This window comes from Perognathus longimembris, chromosome 5, assembly GCF_023159225.1.
Source record: "Perognathus longimembris pacificus isolate PPM17 chromosome 5, ASM2315922v1, whole genome shotgun sequence".
Taxonomy (NCBI): domain Eukaryota; kingdom Metazoa; phylum Chordata; class Mammalia; order Rodentia; family Heteromyidae; genus Perognathus; species Perognathus longimembris.
In genome coordinates, this window is record NC_063165.1 from 76,577,309 (window position 1) to 76,602,882 (window position 25,574).

At 37.9% G+C, this 25,574-nt stretch overlaps 1 protein-coding gene across 1 annotated transcript in view; it reads right to left on the bottom strand.

The window, feature by feature from the left end:
• Window positions 1-1,242: 1,242 nt before the first annotated feature.
• Window positions 1,243-25,574, bottom strand: part of Serpini1 (serpin family I member 1) — a 75,180-nt gene continuing 50,848 nt past the window's right edge. The window contains exons 2-9 of the mRNA XM_048347172.1: window positions 24,935-25,202; window positions 22,467-22,697; window positions 20,731-20,925; window positions 18,393-18,597; window positions 14,037-14,134; window positions 5,622-5,708; window positions 3,724-3,813; window positions 1,243-3,513 (exon numbers count right to left, since the gene is read on the bottom strand). Of these exons, the coding sequence (XP_048203129.1) occupies window positions 3,437-3,513; window positions 3,724-3,813; window positions 5,622-5,708; window positions 14,037-14,134; window positions 18,393-18,597; window positions 20,731-20,925; window positions 22,467-22,697; window positions 24,935-25,184 (1,233 nt within the window). The 5' untranslated portion in view covers window positions 25,185-25,202 and the 3' untranslated portion in view covers window positions 1,243-3,436. The remainder of the gene's footprint in view (window positions 3,514-3,723; window positions 3,814-5,621; window positions 5,709-14,036; window positions 14,135-18,392; window positions 18,598-20,730; window positions 20,926-22,466; window positions 22,698-24,934; window positions 25,203-25,574) is intronic.

Sequence of the window (25,574 nt, forward strand, 5' to 3'; positions counted from 1 at the left end):
AGAAATGTTCTTATTTATTTCCTTTTTTTTTTTTTTTGCCAGTCCTGGGCCTTGGACTCAGGGCTAAGCACTGTCCCTGGCTTCTTTTTGCTCAAGGCTAGCACTCTGCCACTTGAGCCACAGTGCCACTTCTGGCCATTTTCTATATATGTGGTGCTGGAGAATCGAACCCATGACTTCCTGTATGCGAGTTAAGCACTCTTGCCACTAGGCCATATTCCCAGCCTAAGGTTCTTATTTATTAATAACACCAAGGAGAAAAGTCTCCAACATAGACAGTAAGCTATTGAAATAAACATGAAGGAAAAATGTAAACACATGCAAGAAAGTTCTCATGAACGTTTACACTGCAAGCTCTCATCTATACAGGAACATACACACACATGCAACCTGACAGAAAACTAGTGAGGTGGCTTTGTAGTTCAGCTTCAAGGCACAAAAGTAACTAAATCCTTATTGCTGAGACACGACTGGTAGTGGACCAGAAGTGTTTCCACTAGCACCTGAGTCTCACAGCTCCACACTTGTGGGATGGATGCTGGGTATGGATTTTCCCACACTGCCACGGGTCTTCATGGGCTCTTTCCTTATCCAGACACCATGCTAGTAAAAGTAATTCACCATTCATAAGCTCACCATTTTTTAAAAAAAGGGGATCAGAATGGAATTACAGCTAATTTGGCTCCTTGTTCATTGAGGTGTGGAATATCTTTTGAGTTATATATTCCAGTCTAACTGGAGAGAATTTTGAGTTGCATCCAATAATTATTTTTTTAAAAAATGTATCAAAAATTTAATAGGCTAGCTTTCCTGGAAGGAAGCAGTAACGTCGGGGGTTTGCTGGAATGAGCTTTTTGGAGTCCATACCGGGGGCAGTGTTTAAATGAAATCATTTAGCTCAGCCCTGCAGTCTGTCTGTTTTACACTGATGCCCTCTCTGATGAGCAGGGATGGAGGGAGATGCTGAGAGTCGGGTATAATTACAGATGTTCACCAGCACATCTTGCATGTCATAGATTCATCTTATTTTCTTAGGATTGCAACAAAGGTCTACTCTTCACAAACATACATTTCAAGTCACCTGTTGCCAATTCTTGAAGTGCATCTGACTAGTCCCATTTTTTTTTCTCAGATAAGAAAAATAGCTATCGTAAATTCAGGAAGCTGGTTATTTGTCAAAAAATTAACTATGGTTGATATATACATTTAATGAGAATGAAATGTATTCATTGCCATATTTTCTCTTTATTTCCATTGTTTTCACAGTTAAACTTTCCTAGTGTCCAAGTGAACATTTCTTTAAGATCTAATTCTAACCATCAGTCATTTTGGTGATGTCAAAATGTACAGTATTGCATTCTCTATTCAGTTCAGTCTATTGCAAACACACAAAAAAGTAAAATTGTGATTGCAGATAAAAAAACAAAAACCATATAACAATTATTGATCTCCTCCAAAAATATATATAAAGAGAAAAAACAACTTTTGGAAGCTGAATATGTGTTTGAGTGTGTTTGCTGTCATTATTCAACTTAAATGAAGTAGGAACTGAACTGTACACTGCTACTTTTTCAAGAAGGAAAATACTGAAGACATTTTAAGCAAAGAGGAAGCCACAAGAGAAACTTAGTACTGCAACATACTATCCTTACCAAAACATGCTAATAACAAAGGAAGATTCATTTTCATTTAAACTTAAACTGTACTGAAATATATTTGAAGATAAGTATTTTGTATGATAGAACTTAATCTTAGATTAGTTAATAAAAACTACATTTTTTGGCTTTATAAAATCTACTCATTGTATAAGGACATGCATTCCTCCTTATAGGTAATACAGTTAGATATCTGGTGAACATACAGCTAAAACACCAGATGTAATACTTAACCAGTAGTGATGTAGTAATTAGGAATATTACACACTCAGGATAACAATAATGAACCAACATCAGATAACCCAGCCTACATAAATTATAAATGAAAATAAGAACACTATTCTGCAATAAATCTAAGATTTATGAGTAAACTATAAGTCTTCTGAAAATATAAGTTGTAAAAGATTCGGTATTAAATATTGCATCCTTGGATAAGTCATAAATTCTTTTATGGGTATTGCCCATAAATGTCTCTGTATTTTCATTTTTAAAGAACACATTTCATATCTTCTAATAGCAAGAAAAATGCATTCATCCACAGAACACAATAGAAAAAAAACACTTTAAAACCAAACATTTTTAATTACTATTTCATTATTAATGGAGATTACCATGGTACATCAAATCATTGTTAATTTTATGAAAATTTTGTAAGTTTTCTGTTTTTATTTATAAAAATATTTGACATGCAAACTTTAAGTGGAAGCAAAGCAATGAACAGCCAAGTCCATAGTCCATATATGAACAGCGAAAGAGCTTGGTGGAGGTCTACAATGGTGGGCCTCTCCAGGGCCTTCATCTGTATTTGTAATAACATGTCCAGGTGACTGGATCACACATGAAATCTGAGAAGCTCTGATCTCAAAGATGTCATTGTTTCATCATCTAATCTCACATAAAATAACTATACCTAAATAATTGGTCTATTCATGCCTGCTTGAACTTCAGGCTTTGATTTAAGATGCAGGTCATTAGGTGATTCATCTTTGTGGGAACACCTCAAAAGGTCCCTACACAAACCTAGGTGGTATCACCCAATTACGTGATCTGGTCTCGAGTTGCAACTGACATACAAGGTAAGGAGATTTGTCAGGTAGCCGCTGATGTAACTGCATACTGGGTATAGCCAATGTTTCTACAAGTAGAAGAAATCCAGTGATCAATAATGGTATATAGCCCTCGTTTTTGTTTTATTTTTTCTAACACGTTTTGATGAATATTCAGGTGAATATTTGTTTCTTATACCATCTTCCGCACTGATTCTCAAACAAATGACAACTAAAATTGTCCTGCATTACTTTCCTTCCGAACACATGTTATTACTCATTGTATCTAAGTGCATAATGCTAGTTTACTTTGGTTGGTGCTTCAGTTCTACAGGATGAGGAGGGATTTAAGATGTTCAGAGATGCCAGTTTCCAAATTGCAACTGGTGGTATCTTCACATATCCTAAAGAAATATCATTGGTTCCAAATGTCACCTAAAGTTATCTATACACTACCACTATTTCTAAAATGGAAAACACCTGCTCACATGTTCCATAGGTACTTTTATTTCACACAGCAGCACAACACACACATGGACAGGAACAAGACTATTTCTTTAATTCTGATAACATTCCTTTGACAGATTGACTTATAAGTCACATATATTTGCTTCTATCTAGAGCTACTTGAAAGATTATCTATATATGGTAAGACACAAATCCTAACTATGTATATACCAGCTGTGAACATAATGTGCTTTGTTAGTCTTTTTCTTGTTACTGAGATGCAGTCATTTACAGTTCTTCAAAATCATGTCCACTTGTGTTCATAGTTTCCGGATGCATGACTCGGCCCATGAACAAGATCACACCTACATTGAAGGAAAGAATTAAGTATTTATTCTCCTCCTGCATGCAACAGTAAAACTTGCAAATATAAAACACATAATACCATTTTCTTTAAAAGAATTATTTGAATACTTGAGGTGATGGAATAAGTGCTATGGAGAAGCCCCTCGTATATGGAAGCACGTTTGTTTGTGGCTTACTAAAAGAAGGTTCTGTTCCCTTAACAGACTCACCAGTTCTCCTGTTCCTGATAAGAAATAAAAATGGATGGTCTACGATCACTTGGGGATACAGCACAGCCATCCTGCTAATTGCGATCATTCCTGCAGTGCAGAGAGAAAGTAATTACACGTCTGTGGGTGTGTGGGGGCCAGCGAGTCATTTCTTAATGCCATCTCTATCTGTCTGCTCAGTACAAAGGCAGCCTCCTACAGTAAACAAGACTTCCGAGAATTAAACAGAGGAGCATTGTCGGAGTATTCACATTTCTATTTGGTTCTTTCTTTTAATTTGTTCATTTTTTATTAGCTTATATTAGTTATGTAGGGGGATTTCATTGTTACATCTCCACACATGCTTTCACTGTATTCTAATCAATTTCACTCCCTCTAGTACTCACCCTGTACTAAATTCCTCAAAAAAGACAAAACAAAACAAATACATACACAGGTAAGCATGCAATTCCCTCCATTCCTCCCCTCCATTAAACAAAATTTACAATTTACTCTTAGAAATTTACTCTTAGAAATCTCAGTCTAAAACAAATAGTTGTGCTTTTATCAAATCATCTTCAAGAGGTAAAAGAAACAAAACCTTGTTTCAAAATGAAAAATGAAGCCTATCTATCTATCTATCTATCTATCTATCTATCTATCCATCTATCTACCTACCTACCTATCTACCTATTTACCTATCTACCTACCTATCTATCTACCTACCTACCTACCTACCTATCCAGTTCTAGTACTGGGGCTGAGTGCTGTCCCTTATTCTTTTTCTTCTTAACGTTGGCACGCTAACACATGGGCTGCAGCTTTATATCCAGCTTTTTTTGTGTGTAATTGAAGATAAAAATCTCCCAAGTTTCTCTGCCCAGGCTGGCTTCAAATCATGAAATACTCAGATCTTTTGAGTAGCCAGGATTACAGAGTGACTCACTAGTACCAAGTAAATTTTAGAATCACTGTTTCTACTGTCTGCAAAGGGTGTCCATGTAGAGCAAGGCTCCGGGATTCTAAGAAGTGGCCAGAAAAACTGCAGCTAGAGAGACAATCCAGCAGTGAGAGATGCAACGTGTTTCCCTCAGCTGCAACACTGAATTCTTCTCAAATTCTGATATACTGTATAGTTGTCAGAGTAAAAGCCCAGATTCATGGTGTTTCATGATATCAGGGATTACCATGTTTCCATTGTTCCTGAAATTACTATTACCACTGGTAAAATCAGAAATAACATGTGCAAGTAAGCCAACAAATTACCAAAGGGAGAAAACATCTAAAATTTAATGTCAACCATTGAACATGAGACAATTCATGACATTAAAATCATTCTCAGTTAACCAGAGAAGTCATAACTATCAAAATAAACCCGGGTATTTATCCTGTTGTGTTGGACATGGAATTGTTATCAAGTAAACAAAATAAAATTTAGTGTTTTATTACTACAATTTAGATAAAAGTATAAAAAATTAGTATATCTATCATATACTATACTCTCATTTAGGTGTGTGCTTTGTAACATTCAAAACATTTACACTGGCAAAATTAAGAACCAACTTCTGAAAGTAATTAGGGAGGAAGGAAAAATGTCAAAGTGTACAGCAGATGGATACTTAAAATTCTTAAGCAGGCAACCCAACAATGGGCGACTCCATTTTCCCAAAGAGGGCCCAAACTGTACAGTCTCTCATTAAGGAGAAAATGGGAATTAAGTGGATTTTAAAGGGACCTGGTTTGAATAGACACTTCCCATCTTATCAGGAAATTCTGACCTGTCCAGCACTTTTTCTGACCTTACAGGCAGTGGTTGGTCTTGGTACTGATTGATGCCTGCTTCTCCCTTGCCCAAGATTGTTTTAAAAATTAAATCCTAGAAGAGGAGAGAAAATTCCAGACTGCAATTTAGTCTATACCTGATGCAGCCACAGCTTCAGAGCCTTCCTCATTAACCTCTAGGAAGGACTTGTGAATCACCTTGGAAAGAAACATGTCTTTGTCATCTGCGGAGAAAAAAAAAAAAAACAGACCTAGGAAATATATACCCTTAAAGAAAGAAAGAAAGAAACAATGATCATGACACTGACAAGAGGCATTGTACTAAAAAACTGACATGTTGAATTGAAACCCTAGCAGACTTACATAAAGATACTACTATAATCCAATTACAAAATAAGAAAATGAGTTTGAGAGGTAAAAGAGACCCCAATACTGATATAAAAGAGATTTGATTTTATGAATGAGAAGGATCACTGAAATTGTGTTTTCTAATTTTTCTCTCATCTTAATTCCTCTTGCTAATTTTCCCCTCTTGTTTTTTATTGGTAGTTTTCCATTAGTTCTTCTGTTGCCAGAAAAAGCAGAAGCTCTGATTTAAGTAGGGGACTTCAAATTAGTGCATAACTCAAGATAGAAATACCTTACACACTGCTCTTTAATTGTGAAATTAAAAGCCCATAATGAAATCAGTAAAAATCCAGAAATAACTAAATTACTATTTCTTAACCTCATCTGTAATCATTGCAATAATGGAGATGCCCTTGGCAAAGAAAAATAAAACTAACTTGTAGCTTATTTCAGAAATGAGGTTCCATTCTGTTCTAGTCTACTGGCTTATCTGTGGATCACAAGTGTGTTACCCCACAACTGGAGAAAATAGCATATTTTTAGTAACAGATTCTTCTACCCATTAAACTGCCTTTGTATTTATGATTATTTTATAAAAAAAATTAATGGCCATTATGGGCTAAACTACATTTGCCTTGAGTTTATATCTTAAAGTATAAAGCTCCAAGACTTTATGGTGTGGTTAAATTGATTCTTCTTTTAACAACATAAACAAAAACAAGAATGACAGGAATGCAAAAAAAAAAGTCCCATAATGGTAGGAGGGAGGATAAATGGAGAGAGAATGAAGGAGGATAATTACAGTTAAAATATTTTATGTACATGTGTGACAATGGAACAATGAGTCTTTTTGATTTGTTAGGGAAGGGATAGAAGAGATAAGGGAAAAGGATGGAAGGGGTGAATCTGATCAAGGTACATTGTATTTTTACATGGACATGTCAAAATGAAACATCCTTATATATCTAACGGATGCTAATAAGCATATTAAAATAAGAAATGATGAATTTCTTAGCAACTTTCCCGAGTCATAGGGTGCAGATATTTTCCTAAACATTATTTTGGGTATTTCTATAAAGATGTTTTTCGAATGAGAGTAACATTTAAATCCAAGGACTTTAAATAAAGCAAATTGCCCTCATAGTGAATGGATTGGCTTCATTCATCAGTTGAAAGACGTAATGAAGCAAAGACTTCTCTCAAGAAAAGAGGAATTCTATCAACAGACTACCTCCATCCTAGTTGCCATTCTTCCCCGGATCTCTGTTCTTCAAGATTTTCTTTCCCTCCCTCCCTCCCTCCCTCCCTCCCTCCCTCCCTCCTTCTTTTCTTCTTCCTTTCTCATTCTATTTTTTATTTCACTGAGCAAATACTCATTACTCCTCTTCCACATGTAGTGTAGAGTAAGGTGCCACCACTTTGTGTTAGGAGAATGTTGGCAAGGTGGCTCACCCATTGTGCATTAGTAAAGGTCGTTGTTTCCTTTGTGGCACTGTTCCTAAACATAGCCAATTTAAATAGATTTCAGCATCTCTCAATAACACAAAGAGCGTGCGTCACAGGATCTTGGACAGTACAAGTGTCTCTTTGCTTTAGTTGCTACGATAGTTTTCATTACAGTCCCACCAAAGAAACTGAGGAAACATTCTGGAATTCAACTGCTTCAAAGTAGGAGTAACATTTTTTTGCTTCTCTGGATAAGTTTTCCGATCATTTATTTGTTATTTTGTTCATGTTCATGTTAGTGTACTGAGCGGCTACTATATACCAGATACTGTTGATGCTCGGGGCAGGGTATGCAGAACTAAAAGCATCCTTCCTTGGAAGGGAAAGCAGGACAATAAAAAAAAAATCCATTAATGACCTATTCATATAACTAGAGAGCAAGTTAAGGTACTGTGTTGATGGGCAGTTAGAACAAGGAGGAGGAGACATAGGACAAAGGGTATTCTAGGAAAGGTGTGTCTGCGAAGGTAAACGTAAAGCTGAGACTTGAAGTCAGGGCCAGGAGCAGGACGGATGGAAAGAGAAGCTAAAAGAAAGCAAACACAAGCCTCCATATTCAAGAACCCAATGGAGCCCGTGTGGCTAACGGTGTGGGCAGCAGGCAGGAGAGGGGCGGCCCGTAGCCAGGCCGCACCCAGCGCATGCGCCTGGCATCACCAATCAGCATCTAAGCCTCCGACTCCAAGCAGGTGGATGTGGATAGAGCCCCTCCCTCTTGCACTAGATCCCAGCTCAGGGGTCAGTACACCGCAGACAAACAGTCCAAAGGAAAGGTGCACTGTGCTAGCTAACAGATGTGGAACACAATACTACCAGATGCGAGAAGGAAATGAAACCAGCTAGGGAGGAAGATGGGTGCCCGGGAGGCTTCTCAGTGAAGATGACAGCTGGGCGGCTTCTGGAACAGAAAAGTAGAACCGTGTAGGTTAGAGAAGGGAAGGGGCAAGGATATTTCACACCCAGGGCTGGTTGTGCAAAGTGAGAAAAGCAGCAGAGATGACTTTGAAGGGTCCAGTGAAGCTAAAACGGGGGGGGGGGGGTCATCCTTTTAAGAGCTTTGGGGGGGGGGGGATTAGAACACCTGGGCTTTGTGGAGAAATAATGGACCATGGCTGTTTAGATTTTAGAAGATACTGCTAACAGCAGTGGGAAGGGTAAACTGGATGAGGACATAGCTAGAGGCAGGGAGATCAAGTTTGTTAGCTGTTGCAATCGTCCAGGCAAGAAAGTTGATGCAGAATTGGAATGGTGGCAATGGATGAGAAATGAGCCCTCTGGCGTACAGGTGCAAGGAGAAAGAGAGCAAACAAGGGCAGGATGGAGGAGCCCGGATGCCATAAATCTACAGCCCTTGAGTCTGCCCTCAATATAGCTCTTGCTGTGTCTTTTCAATTCCTTTATTTTATTGGCTCCTTTATTAAAGCTGGTGCTTTATGTGGAAGGATTTAATACTCTCTTTGCCTTCCCCTTACACCTTTCATGGGGATTACTCATTAATCCAACTGCTGACAGTTGTTCATTTCCATTACAAAAATAGCCTTACTCAATAACAGGATCATTGCTGCAAGTAGGTAAGCATTTTAAACACAGCCCGAGATGAAAACGACTTTTTTCACTTCCTCTATTTTATGTCTATTGTGTGCATCCTTACTATGTTTTATGCTAATGGGATCTAGCATCAAAAGAACTGGATACCAAACTGAAATGAAGAATTAGCACACATCCTGACTATCTCATCTTAAATCATGTCCCCACTGGATAAGCAGGAAAGGATGTGGAGGCACTGAGGGAAACATACATAAGGATCCATCTTCATGAGGTGAGATTCTCTCAGGTGATAGTCGTTGCAAACAGAAGCAAGATATGAAAAGGAACAAAATATGGAGCAGGCAATTAGTGATTATTTCTGATGGGTGAAATGGTGGTGACTGAGGGAGGGAGGGGGTACTCTGAGCTCATTTCCAATATTTCAGGAGGGAATGACTGCATCATGAGGGAGAGACATGGAGATGTGAAACCAAGATCTAGTGTGCAGAATGGCTGCGCACAAGGCCTCTGTTCAGAGCCAGCCACCGCGAAGGTAGAAGGGAACCGTGGCCCTGTGCCCTACACGGGAATACCAGAGGCACACAGTGATCTGCTGGCAAGTTTTTCACAATGAATCCCAGCAGGGATAGATAAAACAGATTAGAGTGCAGATAGAAACCATTTAGGAAACTATTGAAATAGTTCAGGAGTAGTAATAAGACTCTGAAATAAGAGTGGATGTAAGAGGATAAAAAAAATGAGTCAGACTCAAGAGATCTTAGTAAGGGATTCTGAGCTACTGAGCACTTCTAGAAGCAAGACAAGATGAAACAGGGCTGATGATTTGTTTATTTCCCCAGTGCAAAATCACATGGACTATTTTTGAAGCGAAAGAAAACCTTTATTACATAATTTAAGAATATGTCGATATCATGAGAGTACTGAATTTTTCTCTGGATACTTTTGAATTTCCTAATAGATTCTACTATTAATATACTTATTTTTTTCCAAATTGTAAGTAAGAATCATAGTAATACGTATACAAGGTAAGATTCCAAGTGGTGCCCAGTGGAACATGGAAAGAAATCACCTCTCACCAAGCCTGCTGTCCGGTGTGCTACAGCCAACTACTATAGTCATTTTAAAAATAGTCCTCAAAAACATTCTGTGTGTTTAAGAACTTACATACCCACATATTTTCCCTTTGGTCTTTTGATACAAGTTCTCCCAAGTGCCTTTCAGTTCTTCTCTCCTCCCTCTCCTCCCCTCTCTTCTCCTCTCCTCCCCTCTTCTCTCCTCCCTTTTCTTCCCCTCCTCTCCCCCTCCCCACCTCTCCCCTCCCATCCCCTCCCCTCTCCTCTCCTCTTTTCTCTCCTTGCCTTTCTTCTCCTCCAATCTCTCCTCCTCCTCCTCTTCCTCCTCCTCCTCCTCCTCCTCCTCCTCCTCCCCCTCCTCCCCCTCCTCCTCCTCCTCCTCCTCCTCCTCCTCCTCCTCCTCCTCCTCCTCTTCCTCCTCCTCCTCCTCGTCCTCCTTGTCCTCCTCCTCCTCTTCATCTTCTTTAATATGCCACTCCTGGGGCTTGAACTCAGAATCTGGGAACTGTCACTGAACTCTTTTGCTCAAGGCTGGTGACATTTTGGTGGTTAGTTGGAGATAAGAGTCTTGTGGATTTTTCCTGCCTAGACTGGCTTCAAAATACAATTCTCAGATCTCAACTTTCTGAGGAGCTAAGGCACCTGGCTATATTCCCTTTAAAAATAACTTAATTTGTTTATTTTCTGAATTTCAAAGGGTTGTATAAAGGGGGCTACGATTTAATGTACCCTCTGTGTCCTGAGTGCTCGCTAAGCAGAGCCCCTCCCCCTTCCATTCTCCTCTATCCTGCGTGTTCTCTCCTCCAGACTCATTTCACATTTCCCTCTTATCATGTATCTACATCGAGTACTCTGCTGTATTTGTCCCATTCCATTTTTCATTCATCTACTCCCTCCTACTGCCCACCTTTCAATCTCATTCAACTCCCGAATAGTGTTTGTTAACATCTCTGTTAATTGTTCAGAAGATTTAGTCTGTGGAGATTCACCCCTCTGCATACTCTAATCGACTAAATCATATATAAAAGGAATGTCTCTATGTATGTTCGAGGGAGAGGTTGATTTGGGGGTCTATGATCCTCTGAGCTTGCCTTATTTTGCTTAGGACATTTTCCACATCCACCCATTTCTTTATGCTTCTTCAAGTGTTAGGTTTCTCTTTTTCTTCACTGTTGACATGTGAGATTGGGTTATTCTTTGTTGTAGGAGGCCTGGCTGGTGCTTTATAGCTATGGAGAGGTAACCCTGATCCCAACTATTGGATACCAATAGCATTCCCCAATTGTGACAACACAAAGGTCTCCAGGTATGGCCACATATTCCACAAAGGTGAAGGGCATAGTAGGAGCCAAATTGTGTTTGTCAAGAATCATTGTTCCAGTGAGACATTCCAGCAGTCTCCTTTGTATTAAACCCAGTTGTTATGTTTGTTTCTTCACAAATCCTTCATGTTCCTTCAGGTCAGTCATGCTATTCTAATCATTTTTTAGGTTTTCTGGCAGCAGTTGTTCTCACACAATTTGCCTAATTTGTGTGTGTGTGTGTGTGTGTGTGTGTGTGTGTGTAAATGGCAGACATGCCCATGAGATTCTCCCTAAGATGGAAAATATTAACCAGGCGATTCTAGAGAATACTTGTAAGTATTGGTACAAACCACAGAAAATTTAGTCATCAAGGTTCTCATGTTATTAGGAGAAGCAAAAACATTAGCCATGCAAAAAAGAATCCCAGCCATGTAAGGCAAGACATATGGTGTCCAAATAAACAGAGATAAAATAAGACTAAATTACGCAAGTTTTAGTTGTGGTAGTTCTTGAATGAATGATTCATAAATTAAGGAAAGCCAAAGAAAGAGGTAAAAAGATGTGTCAGTGGGGCAGCTGGCATGCAAAGAGCTACGAACACAAAGGCCAAACTAATCACCCAGGAATCAAAGAAGCCCACCTTACTATCTCCTGTGAAAGCTAGAATTGGGTGGCTAAGAATGTGTAATACTGGATACTCAGCTAGTGTTTTAAGAGGTCAGACAGTTCAAGCAAGGCAAAGCAGAAGGTGGGCCCAAAGAAACATCTCCCCTTGTCTTCATCACTATCGTTCTTTGGTTACTATGTACTGTGGGCTCACTCTGTTCAGGACCCTGGGCCAGTAACCAGGAATTCAGCCACGAACAGGACGCAGAAATGTCTCATCTCCATACACGTTTGATCAAATGAATCGCTACTTTGCATGCAAAGTATATGAATCCTCAGGAAGAGTCTACTGTTATTTCCCAATCTCTAAACCATATGTATTTATAATGTAAATTTATAGCCCATTCTTTTGGCATATAACAAAAGCAATTAAATATTACCTTATAAACTTTACAAATATATCAGGAATCATAAATTACACTGACCACAATAATTGTTTTGCTATTGCATGTTGCTCTCAGCAGGAATAATATTTAGAATAAAATAACTGCCTAGATATTTAGGTGAGACAACAAGGAATGACTAACCAACTGAAAAGATAGTTACCTTAAAAAGAAAGAAAAAAAAGGAAGATGTAATTTTCTTCTTGGAATTCAGCCAGTATGGCAAGAGAGTCTTTCCATTCCCAAGGAAGGAAGCATTACAACTTTAAATTATGCTTCAACTATGAATATATTTGGTGATACCATATGACCTTTAGAATATCCACCAGTATTACTTTCTTGACAGCCCCAGAGAGGAGTTAGAGCCCTGGAAACTTGGGTATGAGCTCTGAAAACATTTACCCAGGGAAAATTCATTTCTCTTGTGTGGGCAGGACCATTTATATAGTAGACATTTAGCAAAGCTCTATTAGTGCTTAGGGCATAAGTTCTCTGCATGAGAGCTAGAAGATGTGCTACCAAATGCATCACTCTTAACATGGCTGGAAGCTGACTGCCATTTAGAACACAGCCTGCACTGCCCCAAATATAGGAAGGCAGGAATTATAGAGTTATTTGTAATTTTTTGGAAGTTCTGATTGCTCTTTTTCTTTTCTTCATGCTCACACTTCATGCCCAGAAGAGTACACATGCATACACACATACACACACATGCACATAAATAATTTGAAAAGCAAGGGCACACTGTTAAGTTGATTTTCTCTAAGCTACTAATTCAGGAGAGGAGAATAAATTCTCTCCGGTGACACATGAACTGCTGAGGAAACTGATCAGGCCAGTCCTCTCTAGTTGGGGAATCAGGTTCAATAAAATTGCATATAAAGGGGTCTTACAGGTTGAGCTTCTTTTATATGAATATATATCTGTTTTGTCTTATTAGAAAATAGATTCTACTTGCATCTCGGTTCCACAGAAATAATCATCGTTATATAAAAGTACTGAGTCTTAAGTGGTCTTTCATCAATGACAAATTGCTTGAGTGTTAACCACTTAAAAATGTATCCAAAAGCATCTTAAAAGTTCTAAATGCTTTAATGTTGCTAACATTTCATGCATTTTTTTCCCTCTAGATAAATTAAAGTACCTGAATCCAATAATTCAACTGGATTGAGGGTGAAGGCAGTAGCTAAAATAAATTACTCAATACCCCAATGTGCCAGTACACTTTGAAGTTACTTCTTCAAAACCTTTGTTTTGGTTGAAGACTGAAGAAAGGTTTACCTCGTTTCACTGGGCACTCTTTATTCTTTAAAAAGTAATCTCTTCTATTTCTCACAGCAGGGGACACTCATTTATTTTCTCTTGTTACTTTCCCATATGATTTATTATAGTGCGATATATTGAGATGTTCAATCAACACATTTATTGATTATGTACTCTACAAAGCATATGTCAGATGGAATGGAGAATTCAAAGACATTTAAGATAAGATTTCAGGAGTACATAGTCTATCAAAGATAAGGCATGGACCAGTTATTACAAAGTTAATGTTATTATATCAGTGTTATGTATAGTTTTGCTTACTGAGTTTAAATATACTTCTTGCTAGATTTATTTGGCAAATGATAACTAGACTCCAGAACTCCATAGCACACAGAAACATTGTCTTTTTAAAAGCTTTCATGGAATAACATTTTTTTTCAATGTTGGTATTTATTTCTTACCGGACAGGCCTGTCAAATTTGCATTTTTGATGAATATTTCAGTTATTCCAAGGGACTTCAAAATGTCTTTTAAATCAATTTCTTGTTCCACTGTGAACCTAGAAAGCATGGGGGTGGGGGGAGGAGAGTACTTAGTTATTGCACTTTCTTGCCTGGGATAAGAGTAAGTGTTAAATATCTTTTATTGTAAAGGTCTACTTTGGAGAGGGCAAATTATGCTAAAACTGGCTTTTGACTGCAAGAAACATTTAACTGTAATAAAAAGAAAAGGTAGACAAGCAGAATAATGACATGAGAGAATGACATTTAAATTCATAACTTAAAATCATTTGGTATAATCTTGAAATTTTAATTAAAAAATTTTACTATATAAAATTTACAAATATCTAATCTTCATAATATTTTAACCCAGTAAGTAATCTGTGTAATTTTTCAAGGTGTCAGTGACTAATCATAAATTCTCCCCAGGTATTTAATTTTCTTCTTAGTATCTTGGCCAACTCTTGCTGCTCATTTCTCTGCTGCTGAAATGGATCAATGTTACAAAAGTGCCACGTTCTCATGGCTAACTAATACATGCAGCATTTCAATTCCATCAAAATTAGCATATTAAAAATGCATCTGCAGTTTATGGCTCTACTAACCCCTACAATATAAATTATCCCATTCTTACGATTTCATCATACAAAAACTACTTACTAATGAAAGTGCATTCGATATTATATCTCAAAAACTGTAAGCTTTTTCAATTACAATAGGGCTTTCGTTGGCAATAATAATGGCTTTTCATTTTTTGCTTTAATGGACTGTGAATGATTATGCACAAGTGTCTGTCGATTTTGAAAGAAAAACAAAACATTTAGCAGACTGGCCATCAGTGAGATATTAACTTTGTAAAAATGGTTTGCACCATAAGCCAGACTGGTTAACATGGAATGGGAACAAAACCACTGAGCTATACCAACCCAACTTAGTAAAAGATATGAACCAAACACACCTGTGATAGCAAACACATTTCAAATATAAGATGCATGTATTACATTAAAAAGGACTTGAATACTATTCAGAAGTAAATATTTTCCTTTTTCTCAGACATTGCTTCATATATTTATCCTCAGTGCAGATTGTAAATGTAAGTTTTTAGGCAATAGGTTATGATACCTGAGCTTAGTCTAAATGCACTGAAGTTTCATTAGCAGAACTAGAATTAAATATGTGTTATAAACATGACTCAGGGACAAAAAGAAATGAAGAATGATATGGGTTTCAACATTTCCATGTATGTAAAAAATTAAGACATACAGATGCATATATGATTATCAAAGAATAATAAAATTACTAGATTTTATCATATTTTATTAAGTTGGATTGGCTTTATTTGTTTAAACCCAAGTAACCATTGATTGTAAAATAAATTTTCTATGGTATACATCTCAAAGGTGAGTGCTTAGAGAAATATTGAATGCCTCAGAGAATATGTTTGAAAGCATATAATATATGCCATTGTACGTATGTGACTTTATTAAAGCCTTTTTGACTGAAAAGTACCCCAAAATATACCATATGCCTTTTAAATCTTTAGACTGTCATTTGAAAGCTCTGTGTACAGGGTCTATTATAAGTGGAAGTGAAAATATGCACAAGCAGAACAGGGATGTGGTGAAATAATTATAGAAATGCAAATTTGATTTTTGAGACTAGTATCTCTACATGAACAAAACTAAGTATTCTAAATGCAAATTTGATTTTTGAGACTAGTATCTCTACATGAACAAAACTAAGTATCCTAAATAAACTAAATAAACTAAAAGCAGGAGCAAATCTGGAATCCAGTCACCAGAACCATTTCTGCCTTTTCTAAAAGTGGGTCACATCATCCATTGCCTTCATTCAACATTTATAAAATGCTATAGCATGGATAGAGTGGATATTTACCCACTGATTATGATAACATACAAGTATGTGAAATCAATGTGTTAAAAAGGGAAACTAAATTTATCTCATTGAGTGATTTAGCCTCCCACTCTGCTTTAGCCATTAGAGAGAGAGAGAGAGAGAGAGAGAGAGAGGAGTTCATTAAACTCCTGGGAAGATGGAGACCTAGTAATTAGCTGTGCCCACTTTAGTAACAAGCATTAATATAAGGAAGCAAGCTAAACTATTTCATAATTGAAGAGTATCTCTGAGAAAATGAAATTTTAATTTTCTTCTTCTGCGATGTTCAATTTCTTGGTGGAGCAGGCCCAGAGGCCACATTTTTCTACTGAACATGGATGAATGAGAGTACATGATACTTCTTAAGTATTCATTTAGAAGTCTGATAAAATACTCCAAAACCACTTTACATTATCACAGAATTGAGGCTCCTGGAGATGTGGCTGTTAGCTTATGGAATTCAACAAGGGATGCATTAACACTGGATTGAGTTTCAAAAGGAATCTCCTATGAAACGTTAGAAAAATACAAAGTTAAGGATGAAAGATCACCAAGAAGAAGATTAAATAGTTTGCAAGTAGTTGACATCTGACTTAGTCATTTAAATTCAATAATTAATTAATTAAATCCAATATTAATAGTATGTCAGCTCTATGACACACTTTACCTATTAAGTATGTAAAATCGAATTCTATATTTTATAAATGACTTAATTTATTAGCTGTTCATTGGCTACTGCTTGAGAGTACACTCACAGTGGAATCTTTCTGTATAAATATACTATCATGGAAAGCAATGGCTGCTACCCTAGTCAAAAAGAAAACATGGTAATCATTATGATTACCATAATTCTATAAGCAGACTAAGAAATGCTTGTTATGTATTATGTATGGTTGCTGTGAATACATAACATGACATAAGTTTCAAGCCAAAATACCTAGGGTTCCATAAAGATCTCCTTAATTAACATAAGCAAACGAGATCGGTAAGCTTAGGAAACCTTGGCATTTACATGATAGAGCTGCTAAATAACAATTCTTAAATTAGTACACATAAGAAGGAGTTAATGAGTTTTTAATAATTCAACATTACTATTAATCCTTTATTACCTTGCCATACTCATGCAACTAATCATATTTGAACATTCTTGATTTAGAATGAGTGTGAGAATATATACACATACATTAATCTTTTCTAGCCTAAATGTAGGCATTATGTTTATGAATATGTATGTGTTAGCTGATGCAGCTTTGCTTCTAGGCGTTAAGGTCTCAAAGGCAGAATAAAAACCTTCCATTTGGTTTTACTTTCAGAATCCTTGCTGGGCTCCCACTGCAGAGGAGAAGAGAAGCTCTAGCCTGGGAAAACACGACTCACAAAAGGTATTGCAACTGTGGGAAGCAATAGGTAATGGCCAGGAGGGGCAGGGATGAGGTAACAGTGACGTCAGACCATTCACAGAAGGCTTTGTAGAAGACCTGATGTCACGGCTGAACACAGGGCTAAGAAACCAACATCTGGCAAAGGAAGGTGAGGAGGGAATTTTTAGGAAATAAAAATGGAGAGTTGGAAGCATGAATGGAGGAAGCCACCTGTGGCCTAAGTAGAAGGAAATATGAGGAGCAGGTTACAAAATGTTGATGGCAGAGATAGGGCTGGGAATGTGAATGGTATTTGGGATAGTAGAGGCCTTGCCTTCCTATTTTTCTCTCAGTCACAAGGATGATTTTTCTTCTTGTTGCTTATTTTTATTTATTTATGTATTATCATTATTTTTATTATGTACTTGTGGCAGCACCTAGCACTTTGATTGCTTATAGTTCTTCCTGCAATGCCTGAGATTGTTTTCTCTCCAGTTATGTTCAGCTTCAGTAATAAAACAGAAAACACTGTCGATGTGAATGATACTCAGAGTATTGCTTGAAAACTCTGAAGTAAGGCTCAAAATATTGAATCATATCTGAACTCTACACATGCGTTTAGATATATAGTACCAAATGCATTCATCATTCATGAGTAACATGTGCGAAAGGGCAGGACCATGAGAGTATGAAAGAACCCTGAGAAGGAAGAAAGGAAGAAGAGGGGTAGGAGTTGGAATACACATTTAACACTCGAAATCAGTGGCAGCTACTCAGATACTCAGAATGTGGAGTTGAGGGGATCACAGAGGTCAGATTGGGGAACAGGTCAACAACAGGCCTGCTATATACCTATAATCCCAGCAGAAGCAAAATGGCTGAAGATGTGGTTCACGCACAGTTGGTAGAGTGCTTGCCTAGCAAATATGAGGCCCTGAGTTTGAGCCCCAGTCCCACACAGACACACACACAAAAAAGTGCCAAGAGATTTTTCTGAGACAGACCTTCCTTGATAATCCTCCCCTTGTGCTGTGGAAGGGGACCCATAGGAGCCTCTCACCTGGGCAGGTAGACTTCCACTTTTTGCTTCTTCACAGAGTTTGCCCATTCCTCAATCAACTGTGCTTTGACCAAGGGCTCCAGAGCAGCCAGTGGAACTTCCTGTCTGGAGAGTACCAGCATCATACTCAGCTCGTCACCTTCATATGGAATTTCTAGGACCTGGTAGATTCCACCAGCTTCATTGGAGCCATCACTAAATTCCCCTGAAAAGGAGAGAACCATAAAAGAGGCCAAGTTAAAGATTTTTTTAAATGTTTACATTTGTTACAAATTGTACAGAAAACATACAATAAGCATCTGAAAAAGAAGTTGGTTAGAAAATGAGCTCAGAGCTAGGCACTGGTGGCTCATGCCTGTAATCCTAGCTACACACAGGAAACTCAGATCTGAGGATTGCAGTTTGAAGCCACCCTAGGCAGGAAAGTCCATGAGACTTTTTTTTTATTTTTTTCTCAAATTTTTATTATCAAACTGATGTACAGAGAGGTTACAGTTTCATAAGTTAGGCATTGGCTACATTTCTTGTACTGTTTATCTCCATGTAATCACAAAGAAAACCAGAAGTGGCTCTGTGGCTCCAAAGTTAGCTCCAGTGGTAGAGTGCTAGCCTTGAGCAAAATGAGCTCAGGGACAGGGCCCAGGCCCAGGGTTCAAGCCCCAGGACCATCAAAATGAAAGGGAAGGGGAAGGGGAAGGAGAAGAGGATGGGGAAAGGGAAGAGGAAGGGGAAGAGGAAAGGGAAGAGGAAGGGGAAGAGGAAAGGGAAGGGGAAGGGGAAGAGGGAAGGGAAGGGGAAGGGGAAGAGAAAAAGGAAAGGGAAGGGGAAGGGGAAGGAGAAAAGGGAGGGGAGGGGGAAGGAAAGAAGGGAGGAAAGGAGGGAGGGAGAAAGGAAGGAAGGAAGGGAGAGAGGGAGGGAGGGAGGAAAGAAAGAAAACCAGCTCTAATGGAAGGAGTCCTCATTTTTGCAAATTTTTACTATATTTGAAAATCTCCATAATTATTTCCCATTTGTCATGATATGTTCTGAAGATGTTTTAGTTTTTGCCAGTCCTGAGGCTTGAACACAAAGCCTGGGCGCTGTTCCCGAGCCTCTTTATGCTCTAGGCTAGTGCTCCATCACTTGAGCCACAGCACCAATTCCCGCTTTTTTGAGATAAGAGTCCCATGGCAGTGAGTGCATTTCTTACCAAGCTTTTTACCTCCTCCTTCATTTTTCTCTCACCTCCCCCCCTCCTTGGTTCCCTCCCCACTCTCCCCCTACTTGTACAGTTGGTTTACAGCACATTGTCTTGTAAGGGTTGCTGTTGCATTGGTTTACCTTTTACCCTTTGTTTCTCCATTTTGATGCTCCCTTTCCCTAGTTCTGATTTATGTATGTAACTGTAACCCCTCCGTACATTACTTTGGCAATAAAAAAAGAGAGGCTTGTGGGACCTTTCCTGCCGGGGCTGGCTTTGGTTCCTGATCCTCAGATCTCAGCCTCCAGAGTAGTTAGGATTACAGGCATGAGCCACCAGTGCCTGCTGAGACGTTTTCATTTTGAAGTGAGATAATTCAGTCCATTTAAAGCACATCATCTGGAATGAGGAAAATTCTAGTCCTGGCTCCCTGTTGGATGCAAATCACACTGACTAATAACAACCTGACTCTGGGAAGGCAGTGGTGGGCATTATAACACTGGATTCTAGGCCAGAGTTGCACAGCTAAACTATTGCACAGCAACTGATGCCTGCCTTGCAGTATTCTTTTAAAGGAATGAACTATTAGTTTTAACATACACCTGGCTTACAATTACATTTATGATTCCAACTTGACAAATTATTACAATTCAATTTAGTTAGTATAGCTAGAAGTGTGTCACAAATGGTAGAAAACCAGCCTTAAGCAGAAAGCCAACTGAGAGTTCTAGCCCCAGAACCAGCATAAAAAAGGTAATAATAATATAGAAATATCAATTATTGTGTAAGAAGAACGTAATTTTATAATTCAAAAATGATAAAGAGTCCTAATCTAATTTAGTGTTTGGTGACTCACATAGATTAAAAATCACTGCAAAGCCAACCATTTTATGAAGTAAAATCATAGGTAAAATTGTTTTTGCACAATATGAGATATTTAGGTAAATCAAGCCATGCGGCAGGTGTGATTTGCTGTATAAAATTAAAGAAGTGGCTATAAAATGTCCTCTGAATCTAATTGCAGGCATTTGAAAATACAGCCAAGAATATTGAATTGCTGTCCAAATTGCAATGACAAGGGGTGTAACAAGGATTTCTGATGATTTTCTAAAGATCTGTTAGCATGCCATAAGAAGAATGACCTAGAAGGATCCATACCATAATAGAATTCTCCTTGTTGATACATCATGGGGATCTGCACTTCACTCTCATCATCTTTAGTGAAGGAAAATGTTCTGGTATTTTCAGGCCGAAACTGTGACTTCCAATTGCCTTTGAAATAGACAGCGTTGATGAGGGCCAGATGAGTGATGGTGTCAAAATCCCCGGGGGACACCAAATCTTTCAACAGATCTATTAAGGGGGAAAATGAACAGATGAACAGTTACATTAAATTAAAATGTGAAAGGGAGGACTTAACTATCACGAGACCACCGTCTAACAGTGGTCTATATAAATGGTAATGCTGAATTTGTAGTGAAAATAAAAACATTTACTTTGAAAAATGGAAGCTACCCCCACAGAGAGAGAGAGAGAGAGAGAGAGAGAGAGAGAGAGAGAGAGAGAGAGAGAGAGAGAGTCAGCCATTAAGGGCATTTAAAACAAACGTACGAACATTCTATCACTACAGATCATGTAGAATCTTGGATCTCTCCACTTTCTATTTGCAGTGATCACACATTGCAACTAACAAAAAAACTCTTAACATAGACTAAGCACTCAAATATTCGAAGTTCATTCTTGCACTGTATACATGATTAAGTGTCATCCATTCAAACTCCTTTCCCAGTCCATGCATATGGATTTCTTTCTGTCAATCTACAACTGCTTTTGAATAGATGAAAACAAATGAGTGAAAGCCGGTTTAACTTATTATGCATTGTTTCACATCTTTTGCTGGAAAATATTCAGAAAGATTTCATATCTTTGCGTTTTGCTAAATGTGTCTGAAAGATTTTGAATATCAATAGATTTCCATTATTCAGTACGTTTAGCATAGACTATTACTCAATTAATTTTTTAAATGCTAAAAAGCACTAAAACTAGATTTTGTTACACAATTTAGTCTCATAATTTAAAAATATAGCACCATAATTTGCTTAGTATTCTCATTTTAGTAGTGGAGCTGCAACTAAGGTGAAAAATGGCTCAGTGTCATGTGACTTAAAGAATATGGTATCTGATTAGCTGATTGAACTAACGTTATTTTGGGAGTTTTGACATTTAATGAACAAATATATTAATTTATTTTTTTAAAGTCCCAGTTTTCAGATTCTGAATCAATTGTTTTACTGGTAAAATTAGAAAAATAAATGATAAAATATGAAACATCTTAAAGTCTCAAGTACAATTGAAATATGAATTAGAAATGAAATTGATAGTACCTGCTTCTCATTCTAATTCTTTTCTACCTACTTGCTTTTTAAATGGGCAGCATTTATTAAAAAATGAAACATTCATTATTTCTTAGTTTTTACTCAATCAATTTGGTTGTAAAGCCAATAAATACCTTAAACTAATTATTATCTCTCTTCTTCCCTTAATCTACTATAGCCATGGTTTTATGAGTCACTGTCATTCTAAATTATAACTAATTTTCCAAATAGCTGACAATTCCATACACTAGTTAATGCCATGAAACACAGACAACCCATCAATCAGAGAGTATAGATTTCAGATGATCAGAGCCAAAATGCTATACATTCCAACAGATAAAACTTCTTTCTTCAATGCTCACTCAAAAACAATAATTCTAAAATGGATCATAATGTACAAAAGTCATCACCAGACACTCAACTCAAGACCATGGAGCCTTCAAATGCTAAAGGAATGAGTGAGCTATTTCAAAGGTAGGAGATGGTTAAAACCAAGACATTAGAGAAAGAGAGACATACTATTTGTAGTATTCTCCACCCACTTATTGATGGTGTTGGCCACAGCTACATTTTGGCTAAAGTCAACATGAGTTACTTCTGCATTAAAGTATTTTTTCATCATTTGTAAAAATTCTTCATTAACATGGAACCCATTTTGCACAAAGAGGGAATTGGCAATTTTCATCACATATTGACTCTCTTCAGTGGTTACCATGTTAGAAAAATCCTTCAAGAAAGAAAATTCTTCACCTGAAAGACAAAACCGAGATTATTTGTGAAACAAACATGGTGGCAGATTTAGGAGAGTTCAGAGCATTAACACTAAGCAAGGGACAGAGGAAGACAGACCATGGGAAAGCAGCTGGCAACTTATTATATTGACTCCATAAGGAAACACCGTGCTTGTACTGTTTTTACAAATATATGATTATTTGCAGCTTAATTCTATCAACAGATCTTCCTTCCTTCCTTCCTTCCTTCCTTCCTTCCTTCCTTCCTTCCTTCCTTCCTTCCTTTCTTCTTCCCTTCTTTCCTATCGTCTTTCTTTTCTTCCTCTTCCTTCCCTTCTACCCTTCCTTTCTTCTTTCTTTCCTCCTCTACATTCTTCCTTCTCTTCCTCTTTCCTTCCTTTCCCTCCTCTTTATCCTCCCTCCCTCCCTCCCTCCCTTCCTCCCTCCCTCCCTCCCTCCCTCCCTCCCTCCTTCCCTCCTTCCTTCCCTCCCTCCTTCCCTCCTTCCCTCCCTCCCTCCCTTCCCTCCTTCCCTCCTTCCCTCCTTCCCTCCTCCGCTTCCCTTCTTCTTTCCATTTTTTTGCTTTGCTAAGAATCAAACCCTGGGCTTGGAACTATATATACTATTGCACCATATCCCCAGTGATAACTTTTCTAATTTTTTTTTCCAGTCCTGGGGCTTGGACTCAGGGCCTTAGCACTGTCCCTGGCTTCTTTATGCTCAAGGCTAGCACTCTGCCACTTGAGCCACAGCACCAGTTCTGGCCGTTTTCTATATATGTGGTGCTGGGGAATTGAACCCAGGGCTTCATGTATATTAGGCAAGCACTCTTGCCACTAGGCCATATTCCCAGCCCCCCGTGATAACTACTTTTTATTTATTCATTTTTTGTTGTGGGGATTGAACTCAGGGCCTGGGCACTGTCCTTGAGCTTTTCTTTGCTCAAGGCTAGCACTCTATCACTTTCACCTCCAGCTCTACTTCTGGGTTTTTGGTGGTTAATTAGAGATCAGAGTCTTATGGACGTTCCTGCTTGGGCTGGCTTCAAACAGTGGTCCTCAGATCTCAGCCTCCTAAGTAGCTAGAATTACAGGCATGAGGCACCAGTGTTGCGCTACTACTTTTCATTTTGTTATTATCTTGGAAGAATTTACAAAGTAGATATTTTATTGAGTTGTTTTATTTTTAAAGTACTCAGGTCATTTTCAGAAAATTTATAGTATTTTACTTTGTAACTATCAAAAATTCAGTTGAATTCCTTAATTTAAAACTCAACTGCTCCTTCACGTTTTACTCATATTAGACATTTTCATTCTTCAAAGATTTAGAAGAATATAATTTATAATTAAAAAATCCATTAAATTTGTTGTAGAGCTTAAATTCCTGATCAATTAATTCATATGCACATTGGACACATCAAATCATATACTAGTTTAAAATAATTATAAAGTACTTTTGTGAGCAGAAATTTAACCCCAACACTACATAGGTCATTTCAAAAAATTCTTAGATGTCATTTAAACAGTGAGGATGCAGTTGATTTTTAATCAGAATGTCTGATTGTTAGAAATCATTTACGTTTCTTCAAATGCCATTTCTATGTAGTAGTCATTACAGTCCTTATGTTTGTTATTATCTATTATATAGAATAATTACTACCGGTTCTTCTCTATAGACTGGCAACTACAGAATCACTTTTGTATTTCCTTATCAGAATGGGGTTTATTTAAACAGATATATATCTATATCTATATAGATTAAACATATATATCCATATGCCCATAGATAAATATAGATATAGATAATAGATATTGTGTGTTGGCACCTTGGGCTTGAACTAAGGTCCTGGGCACTGTCCCTGTGCTCTTTTGTTCTCCAGTCTGGCACTCTACTACTTGCGCCACAGCTCCACTTCCAGCCTTTTGGTAGGTAATTGGATTAGTGTCTCAGGGATTTTACTGTCCAGTCTGGCTTCAAACAAGGATCCTTGAAACTTAGCCTCCTGAGTAGCTAGGATGGAAGGCATGAGCACTTAGCCTAAACAAGATTACTTTTTAAAAGATATATTTTCTATAAATTCATTCAGCCATGGTTGGAGCCAGAAATTTACACTTTTCTTCTTTCCTAGTCCTTCTCTCAGCTTTATCACCCCATTCCATATCCTGACCTAACACAGCTGCCACCGGTGTATGCCAATAGAACTGAAACTAAATTCAAGTCAAGTCACTGGAACACATGAAAGCCAAGGACACTTACCATCTTTCAGGCTGTTGTAGCCCATGGAGTGGCGGATTTCCTTCAGAGTAGACCCGCCAGCCCCAAGTTCCATAATTCCCATGGCAAGAGCAATGCTCAGTGGAGAGAAGAGAATATTTTCCTCTTCCCCAGTGGCCCGAAGATGGTGGTACAGATGCACTGGCAACTCAGCAATGGCTTCATCAGGAAAAGTGGCCTTGGTGGCTAGACTTTGCAAAAGCAGCAAAGAGAAGAGTCCAAGCACAGCCATGCTGCGATTGTCTCAAGTCTAGGACATAGGAATTTACATAGGACTTACTATCTCAGAGAAATAAAAGTAAAAGAAATGAAACAATTACTTCTTGGCAAAGGTGTGAAATAAACCAAATATTTTAAAACATATACAGAATTACTATAACAAAGCCCCTTAAAGTGTATTCCTTTCCTCTTCCCTCCCCCTTCCTTCCTTCCTTCCTTCCTTCCTTCCTTCCTTCCTTCCTTCCTTCCTTCCTTCCTTCCTTCCTTCCTTCCTTCCTTTCTCCTCCCTCCTTTTGTACTGGAAATGAAAGCTAAGGTCATACATGTGCTACATACATACTCTGTAATTGAATTAAAACCTCAACCCCTGACGTCTTACTTTTTAAAATTCAATTGACAATCC